At 33.8% G+C, this 19,879-nt stretch overlaps 1 protein-coding gene across 2 annotated transcripts; it reads right to left on the reverse strand.

Moving 5' to 3' along the window:
* Nucleotides 1-528: 528 nt before the first annotated feature.
* Nucleotides 529-19,398, reverse strand: LOC118281180 (27 kDa hemolymph protein). 2 transcript variants are annotated; one of them, XM_035601738.2, is made up of 8 exons: nucleotides 19,228-19,398; nucleotides 18,244-18,422; nucleotides 7,639-7,751; nucleotides 6,495-6,658; nucleotides 5,945-6,087; nucleotides 5,344-5,487; nucleotides 4,546-4,581; nucleotides 529-3,894 (listed from the first exon to the last, which is right to left on the reverse strand). In XM_035601738.2, the coding sequence occupies exons 1-8, from the start codon at nucleotides 19,262-19,264 to the stop codon at nucleotides 3,802-3,804; spliced, it is 909 nt and encodes a 302-aa protein (XP_035457631.2). In that variant the 5' UTR covers nucleotides 19,265-19,398; the 3' UTR covers nucleotides 529-3,801. The 2 variants fall into 2 exon arrangements, with proteins under 2 accessions (XP_035457631.2, XP_035457639.2); XM_035601746.2 differs by lacking the exon at nucleotides 4,546-4,581 and having other exon boundaries at nucleotides 19,228-19,397.
* Between the last annotated feature and the right edge of the window lie 481 nt (nucleotides 19,399-19,879).

The following is a 19,879-nucleotide window of genomic DNA, read 5'->3' on the forward strand; positions in this document are numbered from 1 at the left end:
AATAATTTGTGGATCACACAGAGTTACTTTGTGCGGGAATCGAAGCCGCTACACGTTGCTGCAGTTGGTTGCTCAGTTACTGCAACGAGCGTGCACGGGCGCAGACTACTAGCGCTTGGGCAACTAAAGGGGATAGGGAATAGGTCCGATAGGGGCCCACTGCCACAGATTAAATAGTACAAACGCTGTGCTTTGAGCTCGTTCTTGCTCTAGACCTGTGCGAATAGGTACAGGATAATCATCAGCTTGTAAAGATTCCAAAGCTGTTTTTTTACGGTATAATCCGGTAAACGACCCGACGGATCACCTGATGGTAAGCAATTGCTGTCCCCTATGGACACCCGAAACACCAGACCCGTTACAAGTGCTTTGCCGGCCTTATGGGCGTTAGGAATTTAAGGTAAGAATTGGAAATTATAAGATTGGGTTGAGTTTTTTGTAAATCATGGTAAACTACCACGAAACCTATATGTAAACAAGTTTAGCAAAAAAATAGGTAGTATCTAACAGAAATAAAGCAAATTATCATTATACTTTCCATCATTTATTTGCAAATATTGTAAAATGGTTATACACCACGTAGCAACATATACAAATATCTATTTATCTACCGGACATCGAATCTACGTACTCCTGACATAGACAATATGGCTTCTATTGAATAGTCGACAAAGCAATAGTTTGTATTTTGATCTAGTTACAATTTGTATTAAATAAAGTATATAAACTAATATGATTACGTATAAAATAATATAAAACCTCACAACATTATTGATTCCTTCATTTCAAAAATAATTAAAGACATTTATTTAAATATTTTTAGAATTCATTCAATCGATTTTGATTTCTATTGCCTTAGTAATAAAGGAACACTTATATTGCAGAAAACAGTTGGTATTACGAATCACTAAAATGTTACTTAAAACCAATGCCATAGAAATCAAAATTGATTGAATGAAACACGAAACGGATCAGTTTAAATACCCAAAATTATTTGAAATAGAGTTATAAAAAGACCTACCTTCACACAACTACTAGTAAAAAAAATATTTTAAAGGAAATGTACAATAATGGAATGTATAAATTAATGCAAAAAATATAATATACCTTGATTCAACGGTCACAGTAAACAAGACCGTTCCCTTACAGCTAGTTCTTCTTAACAAACAGGATGATACGAACCAGTCATATTAAAAACTTACATATAAAACGGAATATATAGTTGGCATCACATATTGGCGTAACCTAATATAAAAATAGCAAGTCAGAGGACTTAGTACACGTTTGTTTTACGTTTAACGTTTAGCCCTCGTGATTGGTCTGTTCATTGGAGCGGGCCAATCAGAGCGCCGTACGTACAACTCGTACTAAGCCCTTTGAATAAAGTTAGGCATTATATAATCACAAACCACGTTCTTAAAAAGCTAAAAATAATTGTAGGAATGGTATTTCTTGTATTATGACATCCTATTATAGTACTATTACTACAGTTAGTACGGCAGTCCGTACTCGGAGTTATTTAATGGTTACCTAACCCAGTTCTTAGGAACGTCGTTACTAAGGAATAGTTTAATTAATTATTAAATGTCTCTGAGTACGGCAGTAAGACTACGACACCAACCCTAACACCGACAGTCACTTACGCCTAAAATCAATGGACAGAAGCATTAACCAATAAGCGGCTGATTTCTCTTTACACGCTATTTTCGACTCTATCCCTTACAGATTAAAGTTCTTTATCCAGTGGACTCGTTTATAAACGTCTCGATACATCTCTTCGGACGGTCATATTTTAAAATGGACCAAACATTCCCTTTTTCTTCTAATTTTATTAAACTCTGTGAAACATTTTGGTAAAAAATATTATGAAAGCAAGACTTCTGTACTTATGACTTAAAGCTAAGCGTCACGATTTCGTTGGCCACGTTTTTTGGCAAATATACTATGAAAATATAACGAACGATATGTACTTGGCGATCACATTATATGTATTTGTAAAACCATCGAGCTCTATAAAGCTGGGTACTCACTTAAGGCCGGCGCGCACTGTCGGCACGGGATGCCGTACCGTGCCATGCCGTGTAATACAAATTAAGTTATTTTGAACCTTATTTCAATGAATTTAGAATTTATGTTACTTTATTTTGATACCACGATGCCGCAGCACGCCGCGGGATGCCGTGCCGTGCCGGCACGTACGTAATGGGGCTATGGCCCAGGGCGACAAATTCTGGGGGGCGCCGATACCGCCGCCGATGGGATCCGCAAAAAATAAACACTTGATATTGCTTCTCTCACGTGGGCGCCACAATATTTTCGCCCGGGGTATCAGTGGCCCTTACGCCGGCACTGTATCTGATACGTTATGTGTTACACGGCTAAATGAGTACCCAGCTTATTATTAAACAATAAACTATAGTTGCAGTCATGAAGTATATAACTTTAAAAAACATATAGAAAATTATAACAATTTATTACTAAAGGAACATATCAAAAGCTGTTCATATCTCTTAACATGATGATTTGCAGGCCAAATGAAACGCCAATGATGACAAAATACATAATAATATAATGAATATAAAAAATAGCTACACGTAATAGCAGATTGTCTTATATTGAAAATATATTTAATAACAACTCGAGCCCTTTTTGTCCTTTATCACTCCTAATAGAGACGAAGTAATAAGTATTAACGAATCACAAAATCATATTTTTATAATAACTATTGTGAGACATACAAAATTAATTAAAAATCACGGTAAGTGCGACGTTTGCGCATGCTGCTTATGGTGAAGAGTCCCTGCACGCATCTTTTCATTCATACAAAACATAGCTGGTGGAAACGGGTTTAGTTAAACCAATGCTAAGAGCAGCTGCAGCTTTTCTCCATTAATTTACGTGAGTAAACCGTGATTTTTAGTTAATAAAAAGCCAACAAAAAGTATTTTTTCATAATATGTCGAACCTGCGACATGTTTCATATAATAACAGACAAACGCATTGCTGTCTCAAGAATCATAAGAAAGTGAATCATTATACAACCACAAAATGTCTTCAGATCAGACAACAAAGAAACTGTTTTTGTGGTCTGTGGCTCATAAGGTGATGTGACGTCATCGTCATTGTACAAACTGTTCCAAAAAAGATAGATTTCGAATTGATAACGTACGGTTGTACGTAATTCGTGGCTATGAATCCCGATGCGGCTTGAAACTAGTCGAGCTTATCTATCTAGTTAGTCTCGCTAAAACTCGAGAACAAATGGACCGGTTTGGCAAATTTTGGTCTTGAATTATTTGTGTGGAAGTAGTTGTAGTGGAGTCCAGGGAAGGTTTAATAGGTGAGACAAAAATGTTTGAGGCGGTAGAAGTTTGCCGGGCCAGCTAGTTTCAAATAGTTATTACAACTTAATAATTGATATTGTTCTCTACTTACTACTTCGTCTCTCAAACCCTAGGCATAATGTTGTTTCACAACATTCGTATACACCTTACATATATTACTTTGTTCAATCCACGCCTACCCCAAAAATAAAATACATATCAAAATGAAAAAAAAAACAAATATGCGACCTTGTCATAAAAAATGTATATAAAAAAGGCATCTAAAATATTTCTCATTGTAATGGTAATTTGGACTTTTAAATTCTTTTGCATTGTTCTTTTACGCAGATGGCAGCACTAGCGGTTTTGATCGCTTGTGACCTGAAGATTTGTACCTTTGGTTTAGGTATAATCGTTTATAGCGTATTTATAATTAAAGTTAAATATAGGAGCGTTTATAAATTAATAGGTATTATGCTTAGACGAGTAATGATACAGCTAGAGCCGTTACAAGTGTTGTGAACGTGACAGCTAGGCCAGAGGCAGCGCCCGGCGCGTCTTTCTTCTCTTCCTGAAATAATAAATATAAAATACATTAGAATTATTAATTTCAAATTAAATAGATGAATACAAGTAAAAAGCAGACATGATATCACTTCACAATGATTTTAAAATTAAACCAAAAACCATTTCATAAATTACCTTTTAATGAAGTTTCATCAAATTTTTTTTAACACTTACTGGTCTTAATAAAATATATTAGTGCATGGTGCAAATAAAAATAATAACCACACCATAATAACAATAATTTATTCACTATACATTCAATCCAGCGTACTAAGAAATACCGACTTTATTTCCTTTCAATAAAGACGGTTTTCTATTAACGCTCGGCTAGGTATACAATGATAAGCAACCTTTTTCAATAACCAGTCTTTAGATTACACTAAACTAGAAACCATTTTTACCGATTTACCAAAGAAGGAGTCTGACCAATAAAATTTTAGTAAATATCGTCTAAGGTAGACATTTATTAGACAAAACAAAATTGTATCTCGTTGCCATAAAGCCCATTTTTAACTGCCAAAACGTCCCAGATTTCCATGCTACTGCAGAATGAACTTTATCACTCAGTATTAAGGTTTAATGTAGAATGGTTATAAGAAAACGGTTGTTACAGACATTTACAATGAGTATAATGATGGTGCTGATATTAACTTACAGTGTTTCGACCTCTGGCCGGGGCCTTTTCAGGAGCCTATTGGAACATGCAGTATATTAGTGGTTAATAGGTTAGACAGTTACTGTGTGTGCGTGGAAGTGCAGACAGAACTTAAGGTTCATATATACATGGATTAGTAATTATATTATGTAAAATATACAGTATGGAGATCACTCATATGACTTAAATGAAAATTACATCGTACCTTGACACAGAAGAGATGTAATGCTGTAGGTAGTCTAGGAATGTTACGGATATGCCGTATTTGTAAAGAGTGTTCAAATTAGCTATAATACACGTTTTGGTTTAACTAATGGGCCTATTTCGCTCCTATTTAGCCAAAATTATAACAAATATATGGTTTAAATTAAGTCATATGTGTTTGCTCCATACGGTATGTATATTTGGTATAGACTATAGTCACAGACAAAAACATTGCGAAGAATATAAGATTATACACAGTTTTATATATTTACTTTATTTATTAAGTAACCAGACGGATCATCTAATGGTATCTATGAGATCAACGCTATGGCAACTACAGAAAGTATGTTGCCAGTCTTCAAGTTTTACACAGAGGAGTTTGAATTTCTAATAACACTGAATCGTAATTTGCAATGAAACAAACGTTTTTGCGTGTGACTTTAAGCAACCCATTGTGCATTGTTATTATTATTAGACAGACTTATATTAAAATTAGTAATTATAATATTTATAAAATTATATTATATTGTATTATTAGTATTTTAATACAGATATAATTAGTAGATATTATTTATATTATAAAGGAGGGTTTACCTTCATAAACTGTTTGCAAGGCGTAGCTTTTCTAATGAAGTTGAAGAGCGAGTCCAAGATGTTGGCTGAGGTGGGCTTGGGGCACTTCTCCAATGTGCTGACTACACACTTCTGTAAACTAGTCATCTGGTCACACTGTTTCTCCTGTAAAGAATACGAGATACATATTTTAATATAGATTTTAGATGTAAAACTAGCTGATCCTTGCTGCTTCGCTCCCGTGGATTTTGTGAATTGTGTGATGAATGTATGAATGAGACGATGAATACTTTTTGAAATTAATTTTGATCTTGAATTATTTGTCCAGGGAATGTTTAAAAGGTAGGTTTGCCGGGTCAGCTAGTCTATAGTATAAAAATAAGTCGGGTTTTCCTTCCTGACGCTATAACTCCAGAACGCACAAACCGATTTCCACAGTTTTGCAAGGTCGTTGTTGGAAAGGTCTTGGGCTTCATGAGGTTTATAACAAAGAAAATTCAGGAAAACAGGTAAAATCGTTGGTGGTAAAACGGAGTTCGCCGGGTCAGCTAGTAAGATATAAAAATCTGATTTTGTTTTTATGTAAAAAAATGCCCTATAGAATAAATATATAAATTATTACCTTAAACTCAAGCTCCATGATACCGCTCATAGAGATGTTCTGAATGTTCGCCTGCGTCTTGTTGTCGAACACTGTGCTCAAGCACTCCTGTATGCCGTCCTGCTGGTCTTGGAAACATTCCTTACCGCCTTCTGCTATGAACACTGAAATGTTACAATTCAACTGTTAGATGACGACTTTCGAGTTAATCACGCCTTTTATTCTCTGATGTAGATTGAATAAAATTTTAATCTGATTGCACGGTTGGCGCAGTGTACAAGGGTTACGCCTGAATACTGAAATGCTACTCAATTTTAAGTTGTACTTAAATATCGTGCTATCTCTGTCATTTTATAAAGAATTGATAGTGACAGAACTAGTCTTGAGAGCGTCTTCAAATTGAGTAGCGTTTGAGTATACAGAAATTAGACTTATATTCCCGCCCGGAGCAACTCTTCGTGTGGTTCACAAATTGTTATTCTGAGTCTGGGCGTGATGTATATGTGAATTTGTAATTGATACAGCAGAAAATTCTAGTGTGGGACCACATTTAAAAAATTTTTAAACTTACGTGCAATTCTGTCACCCTCTTTGAAGCATACGAAGTCGGCTAATTGTTCCGTTACGTTGTACATTACGTTGAAGTTTTTCTGCTCAGCAGCTGAGAAGCAAGGCTTCACCATCTCGGTCATGTTTCGGAAGCAGTTCTTGAACTGAGGTGTCTTCGCACAGTATCTGGAAAATGATTAAAATATTTCGTTGGATTAGTGCGAAAGAAGAGCTCTCGGTTATTCTGTGCAGTAACCCTTAGTATTAGTTTGCTTTACATTTAAAGTAATCTAGAGTGAGCGACATCGGCGATCTGATTGGCAGGATCGAATAAACCAACCAATCAGAGGGAGAACATCTTTCACATATATATTATTAGTGTGATTATGGTAAAGTATCATTGAGTGTATCGATATCGTGTGATATCTGACTATTTTTACGGAGTCGCCAATTGGTAGGTAAGCAGCATCGTCGTTATCTTCAGGCTACGGTGAGACTCATCAGTCTCTCAATTTAAAAGGGCATAATGAATAATGTCATTATGCATCGTGTCATTACCACGCGATATCATTAAACCAGTTATTAGGAAAGAGGAAGGCATCACAAGGAAAGTGTCAATAAGTCTTCCAATAAATTATCTTCCAAGGTTCGTTACATTAATAGACCCATTAATTTGTAATTTAACAATAATGACGTGATTTAATACACGTTTTCCTATAATTTTCTACTACTGTATCTAGTTGCAGGCTTCTGCAATACTACTTCATTGTCTTTCATAATTTTATGACCTACTAACCGTTTCTAGAGATCACAAACTCTCATAGTTTGGATAACATTTGTTTGTTTACCAACAGATCTCTCGTGCGACCCGGAAAAACATTTTAGGCCAAACAAATATTGCGTTATCTTTCGTATCTACAGTGAGAAAGTTAAGTAATGTAGTCAGTTTAAAGTTAAACTAATCAAACAAATGTGAACTTAATTCTATCTTCTTCTAAATTTATATATGCGTGGTACATAAATATTATTAGATATAATAAGTTTATTATGGTCTTGCTTTGCATGATCTACCGATCTACATTCAAAGATCAGTTTATAACTTTATTCTGGTTAAATAGTAGTATGTACTATCCGATTAACAGAAATTCTATTACTTATATACTTACTTTTTGAAAACTTCGTCTACCTCACCAGTAGGCTTAGCATTTTCAATTTCCTGCTGTAGAACCTCCATGTCCACCAAAGAATTGAAGCAAGACATGAGGTCGGTAGCTGCCGACTAGAACAAAAAATTAATACATATGTATTGAAAAACTATTGTGAAACGACATCTCCTACATAATACCAGGTTCATAGGTAACGAACGGCTGTTGTTTGTGATATAGGGTACTCTACATTTGGCAGACAGGGGAAAAGTCATGTTATTGAAATTTTAAAGCAATCACCAACATTGCGGTTTGGACATTGTTTTGTACTTTGAACAATGTTGAGGGTTTTGTAGTAAAATTATAAACTTTGTTGCATTTACTAGTCATAATTATGAAAAAAAGTAATTTTTTACTGACCTACGTAAGACTCTATACATTGTTGTATATTTTTTGCAACTATGCGATTACAATGTACTTAGGAAAATATTAATATTTTATGCGTAGGTAATTTATACTTAAGGTTATCTCTGTATATAAAATTCGATTGATGTTCTTTAGTCTCGCCAATACTCGACAATGGCTGGACAAATTTGGGTGTTGAATTATTTGTGAAAGTCCAGGAAAGGTTAATATAAAAAGTGAGAAAAAAATGTTTAAAGCGGCACGAAGTTTGCAGGACCAGCTATTTTATTATAAGATGATCACCTAGGTTATCGTAATATATTTAGTTAACTGATATCTCAATCAGTACAGTTCAGAACTACATAATTAAGAATATTGACTACCTAGCAACAAAACTACCTAATTGGAACAAATGAGACATCACAGGAATGTCCCTTTGATATTTCGGTCACCTTGAATCACTTAAAATAGGGCGGGGTCAAACAATTTGGCAGGACCTCTGCATTGTCCGTTAATATAGTAAATGATATTAAGAATTTGTAGAGTCAAAGTTCATGCCCATCGCGCGATACCTAATCAGAGTAGGATGTAACTATTAATAGGACTCGTGGTTATATGGGTCTATTGCGTGTCATATTTAAATATAGGGTGATTTATAATATGATGTTAGACGATTTATAAAATAATCATGTTTTAAGAGGTTTTATGTTAAAAAGTCTCTTCAAGATATTCGTTTTTAACTATACTTTAGTTAGACTTAAAAACGTTCATTTTCTGGTATTCTGAAAAGTCCTATTTTTTATTTATAAACAAATCTCATAAACAAAATATCCCAATGCAGAACATCAGAAATGCTTGGATATCACATATTTGTATCGGTTTGTATAGAAATTAAAAATTGCAGCAGGTTGGACGTTAGTGCAGTGTTTTTGACATGTTTAAAAGACGTTTTTCTAGCATACGAGCGTCTATTATTCAGTAATGGCTTCACTGACAGACAACATTTTATTCCAAAAATGCTTGGCTGACTTGAAAAAAATGCACAATTTCATTCCAAACGTGCCGTTTAGTCCGTACTTCGTTTTATTATCTAGTGTAGTACCGTACCGTAATAGTTACACCCTGTTTATAATTTCGATCAATCAATGATTTATAATAAGTGCCTCGTGATTAGAAAATGTGGGTCAAAAGTCAAGAGTGCTCGTGTACGGTAAACACTATATATTCATCAAGCTAGACGATGTTTATATATCGTTGCAGTGTTTATATACCTATCTTTTGTTACATAACTTTAGTCAAAGGAAATAGTTTTACAATATCAACGGATATATATTATTATTTTTTGCTGATGATAGTCCAATGCAACGCCTGGCTGATTCATTGATTGTTTTCGAATGTGAATCAAGCGGAATTGCGTTAGTTCCGCTGGACACTTAGCTAATAGATATGTGCAATAGATATTGTTAGTATTTGTTTGTGGTAAAAAAATAATTAATAATTGGCTTAAACTCGATGTATGGATTTGCCAGCCTTTTAAGTAAACCCGGAGCTGCGGACTGCCTAGCGGATTACCGGGGCTCCGGCTCGAAAGGCAGGAACAGGAAGGAAAGTCTGACACTACCTCTCCCCTCACCCAAGGCGAGAGAAGTTATTGGTTGATTCTCCCCCCTTAAAAGAAAGCCTTTTAAGTGATCTAAAGATTATTAGTCCATGTAATTATACCACAAAAGATAAGAACACTAAATTGTCGTACATTCTATAGTCCATTGTATACTAAGTCTATAGTTTACCAACGTATAAATTAACAAAGAGTCACTAAACAAATCATTCGTAGTACTCATACATATTATCATAAGAACGGGTGTGTCACGCCAATGTAGAGAAATAACAGTAATCTAATAAAACTTTTATCATAGCGAGTAAATAACAATGAAGCGATTAAGAACTAATGTACAGGGGTTAAAGTTCAAAATAGTTTGTCGTTCGTTAACCAATTCAGACAATCGGTCGTCGAACTATCGTTGAGTTATTACCGTAATATAATCATAATAAATGTGCATACATATTACCTAGAGATAAATAATACTATTACAGTTTTTAAAAGGAGTTTTTTTTTCTCTTGTCATAAAATAATCAAATTCAAGTAATTAGATAATTAGAAATAATTATGTAGAATCAAAGTGTAGGAGTGGGAGAAAATACGTTATTTCTACGAATAAAATGTACCTAGAAGTGACGACTTATTCGTCAACTTACGCAATAAACTCGACCGCGCGGTCGACGTACGGGAAATTCAAATATTAATTATTTTTTTATTATGCATCATCGGCCGAACTCACGTGGTCGAGTTGATGAAACTATTTATTCGTATCTTTTATTCGTCAACTCGCACCGACATTGAAAATATGAAGCATTATTGTACAGTGATATACAAAAGTGTTTCGTTTCTAATTAAATTTTTGTTCTTCTGGGTATATTATATAATATAAAATAACTTAAAATTAGAATTAAGTACAGATAAAAACGTTTTTTAATTAGGCATTGCTCAGTTGAGTATTAGGTTCATTTCTTTCGATAAAATTTCCAACGAGAGAGAGCAAAACTCTTTTAACTAAGTCAGGATATACATATGTAAGGTCATGATTAAAATGCTACATTTTACCAAACTAAAGGGTGATTCTAATGTAACATCTACGATGTTTGTGTTAGCACAGCACGCATTTTAAGCGGCCTAACAAAATAAATATTTCCATGATATGCCTTAAACATTTTTACTCAAATGTACATTTTGTACTCGGTCGAGAGGACGAATAAAAAAAAATCACAAAACTTAGCCGGGTCGATTCGACCGCATAGTGAATGTTCCTACGGTCGAGATGCACAATGAAATAATAGGTAGATTTAAATCTTCCCAACTCGACCGCGCAGTCGAGTTTATTGCGGCCGAGTTGACGAATACCTAGAAGTGACGTCACGATATTTCAAAAATCTATATATCTTCGAAAGTATTTGTAATATTTTAAAATAATGTTAAAAATAAAAATAAGTCATCTACCCAATTCTAATGTCGACACGAAGAGCCCTAAGTATAATTTTAACGGTCTATACTTGGCTATCAAAATGTACCTAAGCACATGTAAAATAGTACTGTAAGAGGTAATAAAACGACTGTATAAGTATAACATCACATAAATACTCTTAACTGCCTCGTTAGTCTAATGGAACGAAGCTCGAGCTCACTTTAAGCAAGAATTCCCAGGATTTGGCGAGCAGTAGCAAGGCGTTTGGATTTTGCTATATGTGAATAAAAATATTGCTTAGAAAAATGGGCATAATATTGATGCCTACTGTAGGTAATGAATATTGTATGAATTTCTGTCTTGCCAGAGAAGGGTTCTCTGTCTATGTAAATACCTACTTAGAATTTTGAAACGAATGTCAGGAACTAACGGTACCTACTACCTAACTCTACCTATATTGCGCCATGTTGCTTATTTGTCTACTTTTAAATTATTTACTTATTGCCTGCGGCATATAACGGTGCAAATAAACTGTTTTTCTTTCTTTCTTTTTCTATACGAACAATACTTTTTGCTAGTAGGAATGAAACCTATGTGTACATGACAAAGTATATGTGGTATAGGTATAGTTACGCCTATCTCGGGTTACATTTCCGGATCGGAAAAAATACTGATGGTTTTTAATTTTCATTAATAAAGCACGGAGATTAGAATCGTGGCTGTTGTATTGTATGGTATATACATGGGTCTCATTACATAAACGACTAAATACGGGGTGTTTCGTTACATAAACCAAGATATTTTAGGAATATACCATCACATGCATTAGACGTAAAGCTATATTAAATAAAATCTGCATGGTTAAGGTCTAACTACATATTTCCGTGCCCGTTAGCGTCAAGGATGTGTCTGACAGGACTACTCTAAAAATATCTGTGTGCCTATACATTTTATACGTAGACAGGTACTTATGTAACAACTTCTACAAATGACAAGAAAAGGACACTGGATAACGTTTGTTAGACCTGTTGGTTTTATGAAATTAAATAAATATAAATATTTATACTGAAAACAGTTATACCCGGTTTATACATATACAGTATACCCATATACAGTTTTAGTTACTCAATACCATTACCCATTTACCTATTACGATTTTACCTAACATCGGAATCTATGTGTATGTGTTAAACTCTAAAATAGCTGATTATTTTTAAATATTTTTTGCCAATCGGGCTAGATGCTAGGGCTGGGTAGATCCAATAATTAGAAAAGTTTTTGACGCGTAATAGTATAATTTAATAGGATACCTAATTCATTAATGTTTTTGTGTGTAAATTGACAAAATTAACAAGTAATACAAACGCTGTCTATCACAGATACATACCATTTTATATGAGTTTTATTGTTATAAGGGTCGTATAATATACTCATTGCAAAAAAACAACTTCAAAAAGCTATAAATTCTGAGAGACGGTTCCTTCCTAAGTGTTGGCAAACAAAAATACCTACTTCAGTCATAAGGTGATCTGAAGTTGAATGCCCTAGGGTTTGATGACCCGTGTGACCTTTCGTACGGTTACAAAGTGTTCTTTCGGTAATTTCGAAAACAATAACTTTACGCTGACATTTTGTACGAAACTGTTATTTCCCGCTTTAAATTTTAAAGACTAATTTTCTCTAGGTACATCGTTTTATGGTGTCTGAAATACCAACAGATTTAAAGGGAATAAAATAAATGTTACTATGTTTAATACCATGAGTTTTCAGTTTTACACATTCTCAGTAGAAACAAAATCAAAACACATGTTGTGTTCGATATTATGTTTATCAAAAAGCTCATTTAAAGTACTAATAAATAATAATTCAACACAAGAATAGAGTAGGGAGTCTGTCTTATCACTAACTATTAAAAATAACATCTGCCAATTTCTTTCTTGTTGTTTGTTGTCTTTACGACTTCCTAGTTTTGACTATTTACAGTTAATTTTACAGCCTACAGGCTATCGTAATCGTATGAAGAGAAGGCTCTCTATGTTCAACTGCAGGTTCAAAATGAACAGTAGCCCTAGTACGAGATTATTTTACGTTCAACGAGATCGAAACGGAGTTCGGCGCTCTTATTGGTTGGTTCATTCGTTCCGGCCAATCAGAGCGCCAAATGCGTTCTCGTTTCGTTTTCGTTCAACATAAAGGAAACTCGTATTTAGGGTACAGGTTTAGGGACAAGTAGTACCAGTAGGTAACTGCTAAAATAAGTATGACTAAAGGCTCGCTGTAATACCACGACTGACAACAAACTTCTCCTTCTCGTGATAATTTATTTGACACTTAATTGAGGAAAATTGGTGGGGCCTACTCTTGAATTCAAATCCGATCGATCGACATTGATATTGTTTCGTACTCTTGAGCTGCAAGACTACCGCCCATCGCATCCGTATTGTGAGGATATTGAATGAACGAAATGGTATTGAGTTTGGATATTCCGTACCTACTCTGAATGCTATTGTAACAGCTACAGGGTTGAAATTGCATTGACATTGAGATTGGTTTCAAGTGTAAGCCGCCCTTTACAGTCGACCACCAATTGTGAGTAACCCAAAACCCAAAATGGTAGAGTATTATATTAAAGTAGGTACCTACTATTTTGGGTTTTATGAATATAGGTAAGTATTGTATAGGTTGTTTTGTATAGGTATTTCCACCAATTGGCTCACTACTAGGTACCTACGTTATTATTTGTTACATAAAGCCATTTAGTTTATAATATCTAAGTAAATACCTACCCGTACTGGTAATGAAATCCTCCTGGTACTTGAATGCCAATCTATGCTAAGTAGTAGTTTATTTGAAGCAAAAAAGTAGACAATACCGTCTTCAAGGTTCGTATCAAGGTCATCGATCGATGCATTAAAATTTACAATTGGTTCAGCAGTTTAGGAGTTAGGTACTTTTGCACCAAGTGTACCAAACAAACTGGAAACCTAATAAGGTTTTGTTAAAAAAATAATATTATACCTACCTTAAGATGTAGGTATTTTATAGGTAATGCAGAAGAAATTGCAGTTTACACAAATGGTCAAATATTTGCTATAGATATTTACTTATACTAACAGAATGATATAGACTGATAACGATACAAGAGTGTGAATCATTAAGAAATTATTGTGAGTCATCTGAATTTCTCAATTGAAATAAAAAATAAAACGTACTTAATTTATATATTTTATATCTATAGATAGGTATTGACAGCCTCTTCAGGGGAGGAGTTTATAAATGCGGTTGCTGATCAGAGGCTCTCTTGTTCAATTCTTAGGTCGAGTTAAGAGTTACTGCGAAACTGCTGTATTTGCTATTTTTTCGTCTAGAATTTATGTCTGGTGTACGGAAATAGGAACTTGGTAAATGATTTTAGAATAATAGATTAGAACGGCGATCTTTGTTTAATCCTTCGATTAAAACAGGTTTTTTTGAGGGGAGAATATCATCCAATGTCTTCTTCCGCCTTGGGCGAGGCGAGAGAGTGTCAGACTCTTATTGACTAAAAACCACCCCGTTTCTTCTGCTTTTCGAGCCGAAAACCTGATAAACCCGCTAGTTAGTCCACAGCTCCGGATTAAAACAGGTCTGATAGCACAATATGTGATTAAAACAGGGTATTAATATCACCATGCTATCTCCTTGTCAAGAGCAACAGTTATCTGGTACAATCATAGTACTGTTCTGATAATTAAAGGTCATTATTGATTAAAATCGTTTCGCAAAGCAAGGATTAGGTGTTAACACAGCTGTCCTTACATTGTAAATGTGTCAATATTGTATTAGATACTGAGAAATAACACTAATATTTGTGAATAACAGTTTACATTAATATTTACCTTAAGTATTTATTGTCTTATCTAAAAAAATCACGGTTTATTCACGTCCTTTAAAGGAGAAAAGCTCTACTAGTTTTAAATCACAAAGGGACTCTTCATCATGAGTAGCGTGCGCAGACGCAGCGATGTACGTCGCCCAGTAGGCTGCGCCCTCCAAGATATTCCTCACGATAGTTATTATAAAAATACATCTATCTATCGCAAGTGAATTTATAGTGTATTCGTATTTTAAAGGATTTTTTAGACACAGCCTATATTGTTGGTATTATGACGTTAATCCTGATATTTTTGAAGATATGCCTATTACCAGTACCAGTGAGGTTGTTTTCTGTGTTCGTACAAAAATATCATGCGTGTTATAGGTAACTTACTCGATCAAAACAAAAGACACAAAACAACCTGATTTTTGTGTCTCGTCGTTTATTTAGGATTTGGAGCAATTTATGGCATATCACACCATTAGGTACAAACTTATAAAACTGCAAAATTTACAAGCGAATTTATAAATACCAGTGCAATGACCTTTTGGAGTTTTAGTCTTCATTTAATGTCAATAATAAACTTCAGTGACGTTTAACGTGTTTACACAACGAACCTTTTAGGTAAAAGTTCAAACCAATTTGTACGTGTCAAGGTAAAATGGGTAAAATTATATTGTTTAAACACTGCCTGTCTGTTGAAGTAGGTACTAAATTGAAGCCTCCAAATATCTGGACGACCGAACCACAAACTGTTGTTGGTACTTGGTACTTGCGTACAACCGATTTCAATAACCACCATGATTTTAGCATTAATTAGCGAGTTTCGGCGCCTCAAAGGGCCTCAGACCACCACAGATGAGGCCCAGTAGGGCTGATACCTGATCCTGAGCTGCGGACTACCAAGCGGGTTTACCGGGGCTCCGGCTCGAAAGGCAGGAGCAGAAACGTGGTAGTTTTTAGTCAGTAAAAGTCTGCCACTCCTTCTCGCGTCGAACAAGGCGGAAGAAATAATTGGATGATTTTCCCCTCCTTAAAAATGGCACGACTATCATAACTATAACTTGACAAAATGAAGGCTTCTGTACAATATCAGTATGCTTTCTTCATTAAGACCTTAGAACGATACAAACAATACATTTCCTCTTTTAGTTCTGCTTTTGAGGAAAAAATCCTACAATCATTGCAACTTTTCGTCCTCGTTTATTAATTCATTTCCTGGCATTCTTAAGAGTACAAAAAACTGTTATTACGGATAATTATCTAGGTAACAGGTATAGTACTCTATGAAGGGTATACTTTCAACTAGCCGTTGCCCACGACTTCGCCCGCGTAGGCTGGCTTCTGATAGAGCTAGGGTTTTTTTCATTTGATTATTAAAATGAAATTAGTGTATTTTCTAAAATAAAAGTAAACTTAGTTGCTTCTTGGTACATCAGCTGCCTACCAATAAAAATACCGTCAAATTCGGTCCAGCCGTTTCAGAGATTAGCCGGAACAAACAGGCAGAAATCGTAAAAAAATACAATTTAATTACAGTACTGTATATATATATATAGCTAAGTTATCATTTTTATATCGATGTTAAGTTTTTGACTATGAATATTTTAAAATATTTTGTAACAATATTTGTTTTAATTTTCTATAGGATTATCTGACGTTGATCTTTGGAACTTCGACCTTGTGAGCAAACGAAGGTTGTCATTTATAATACACATGTATAGTATAGGTTCAACCGGTTGCTTGTAATTATCTTCTCACATAAACATTCATTAATTTATCACTTGTAGTATTATGTTACACACGCCATCTGAGCTAAAATCTTCCATTAACAACCTAAATAAAGTAGTTAGGTACTTTAAATCTTAATTCGACGATTTAGGTATTGGACTCGCAAAAAAATTTACCAATTTCAAAAATAAGGCGGTTCACTTATGATCCGATGTGCGTGACTATATTTTTTGTTCTACAGTGGAATAGTTGCCATTTAGTTCCATAAAAAATTACATATTTAATTTAGATTCTAATAACGTTTAGGTAAGTTATAATACCAAGGATTAATATGAAGTCCGAAGTTCAGAGTACAATAACTACATGAATAACACGCGTTCCACTGATGTGTCACGATTTAGTTTTCAAAGATAACTACAATATTATAGTACATGGTTTGATGAATCTAAAATACTTTTTCTTCTCTTAAACGTAAATGAAAATATTAGCATTTTTGTGTTATAACCATCGTGGGATATATAAAATTAATTAAGTTGGAATCACCACATTCAAATCAGGTGAGAGACCATTTTCATAGGGCCCCGCATACCTTGAAACTATTCGAGTATACTCGTAACAGTTACGTGCGTAAGTCATACAACCTAATTAATTTGACAACCATTTCGTAAGAAAGTGCTTGAATTTGTCTTTAATCCTTTAGTAAAGTGTGTGTCGAAATCAATTAAAAATATTTATAACTCATTATCCCATGATATGATAATAAGATAACGCTAACTCGGCCACCAGATAATGTACTAGTGACATTATTATCGATTATTAATTTATTATTAACTATATAAAATATACAATTAGTGGCTGGCAAAATACATACTTAAATAGACAAGTAGAGTTCTATACTTGATAAAGTTTTCATTTAGGCAAAATTATAAAATCTTCTTTTATCTATGAGAACAATAATTAATAATTAGAAATTCCTGTATTTAAGGGGTCTTCTAAGGCAAATCATGAGTAAATAATAAGCATTATGCAAGATATCATTTTTCTAATGCTAACCAGTTTACGGTTTGTATTATTTGATCCCTAACATACTCAAAGATTTCTTTATTGGAGTTTAGAAGTATACATAAGCTATAGGTATTTATATGTAATAGTAACATGTAACATGAAGTATGTTTATAGTATAAATAAATCAATGTCCTAACTATGCACTCCTCACATAAGTTTATTAATAAAAATTAATATCAGACATAGGGCACCATTCTATGCATCATGATCTCCTAGGTCGGTCTCAATCTGTGTTATCACTTGTATTGCTTTACGGTATATTTTGCATTGGTTACTGGTCTGGTAAACTATTAACTACATATAGTTATTTCGACACTGGCTGTATAGTTGACTAGTTGAAAAGAAAAAGAAACTACATGAATACTTAATGTGCAGTTCAAAAATTAACCAGCAATCGTAAACATTAAGATTTTTTTCTAAGTGTATGTGTTTATAGGACTGTACCATAGCCTATATAGTGGAGACAATAATGGTCATTGCAGTGTAATTACTCGTAGCTATTGACGGTAACAAAAGAAAGTAGTTGCAGAAATGAAGAAAATAACTTACCTGTGCCTGCTCAAATAACTCAGGATGACCATTTTGTTCACATTTCTTCTTAAACTGTTCTAAGTACTCGGTCTTGTATTTTTCTACATCAGTTTCATTGATTTTGGCTTGAAGTTCTGGTGGTAATGTGATGGGGCTTCCGAAAGGCTCTCCAGGCTCTGTCTGGGCTACAGCGGTACCTGTAAATTCCATCAATATAATTTCTGCCAGGTTTCCTTACATTAAATTTACTTTTTTAAATATTGTTTTAAACTTATTACAATTTTAAGAATGGATTTATATGTATTGTGTGCATTCATGTTTTGATAAACTATAAAATTTTGTCGCACTTAAAATTAGTAGTATCTAAGTCTAATCATCAGTATCTAAGTTTTTTCCTCTTCCTCGAATAGTAAAAAATATTTTTTGTTATAAAAAAACCATAGGTAGGTAGGCAGTGCCTAAACTATAATATACCTTCCATTCTCATTAGTTCTTTGTTATTTATCCATATTATGATGTACGATTAAACACTTTATGTACTTAACATGTTTCATTCATAATTTAAATTTAAATTCTATTGTGACGATTGCAACCAAATCACGCGGGAAAATGTACTTAACATCATCTTTAAATAACATTTAATGATATTAATCATTACAAATTACGATAGAACAAATGAGTTTCTATTTCTACATAAAATCTCATTAACTTTTATCAAATGAATAGTAATTAGAATCAATCAAAGTATTGACTGTATTCCGAGAATCTATGACAAGGGAATTTGTGATAAAAATCAATCGATTCTTTTGTTTTAATTTACATTCTTAATTTGAATAGATACTTCTAATACGGGTGGAGTCCCTGGCAACCTGAATAAAACAAACGCTTTACTGAATATTAAAAAAATAAAGGGCGAATAATTGTTTTTTTATAATCTAACTAGGTAATTAGATAACTTGAAACCGGATGAAATAAACGAATTCAATAGAATGGTGTACTTACTTATGAAAACACTGAGGATGAGGTAAATCCAAGCCATTTTAGAACAGGTTAATAATTATCTTGAGAGAACACTTTTTGATAGTTAAAAAGAACACACTAAATTATAAAATTACTTTTGTAACACCACACACGTCTATTCACAACGACTTTCCTTCGACAAGTACCATAGATTATATATTTTTTTATATTCAGGAAGAAGCCATAGACTATAGATGTATAACCATAGAGTTAAGCATTCATAAATAAATTGGACTGGGAATGGATAAGCGGCTTAAATCGACATTGAAATTAAATGATAGTAACCACTTGTCCTTAGTCCAAGAAATAACAATCACATCAAAAGTCACTGACTGTTTCTGTATTTTTATATTGTTAAGTCTTTGGATAACTTCATTGTCTATGGGTCACCTGAATGTTTAGCGTGAATGTCATTGTCACTGATAACAGTGAAATGTCGCATTTTTTTAAAATATTATCTGGCTAAAGGTCAAGGACTTAAATAAACTTTTGAATTGCATCTTTGTTTATTAGATAAAAAACACAGTCACGTATTTTACAAAATTATTATATAAGTAATAATTATTATGGCATTCTAGTGTGTAGCAAGTTTGATAGGTTTTAACTTAAGTATTAAAATTGTAATAGAATATTT

This window comes from Spodoptera frugiperda, chromosome 20, assembly GCF_023101765.2.
Source record: "Spodoptera frugiperda isolate SF20-4 chromosome 20, AGI-APGP_CSIRO_Sfru_2.0, whole genome shotgun sequence".
NCBI classification, from domain to species: domain Eukaryota; kingdom Metazoa; phylum Arthropoda; class Insecta; order Lepidoptera; family Noctuidae; genus Spodoptera; species Spodoptera frugiperda.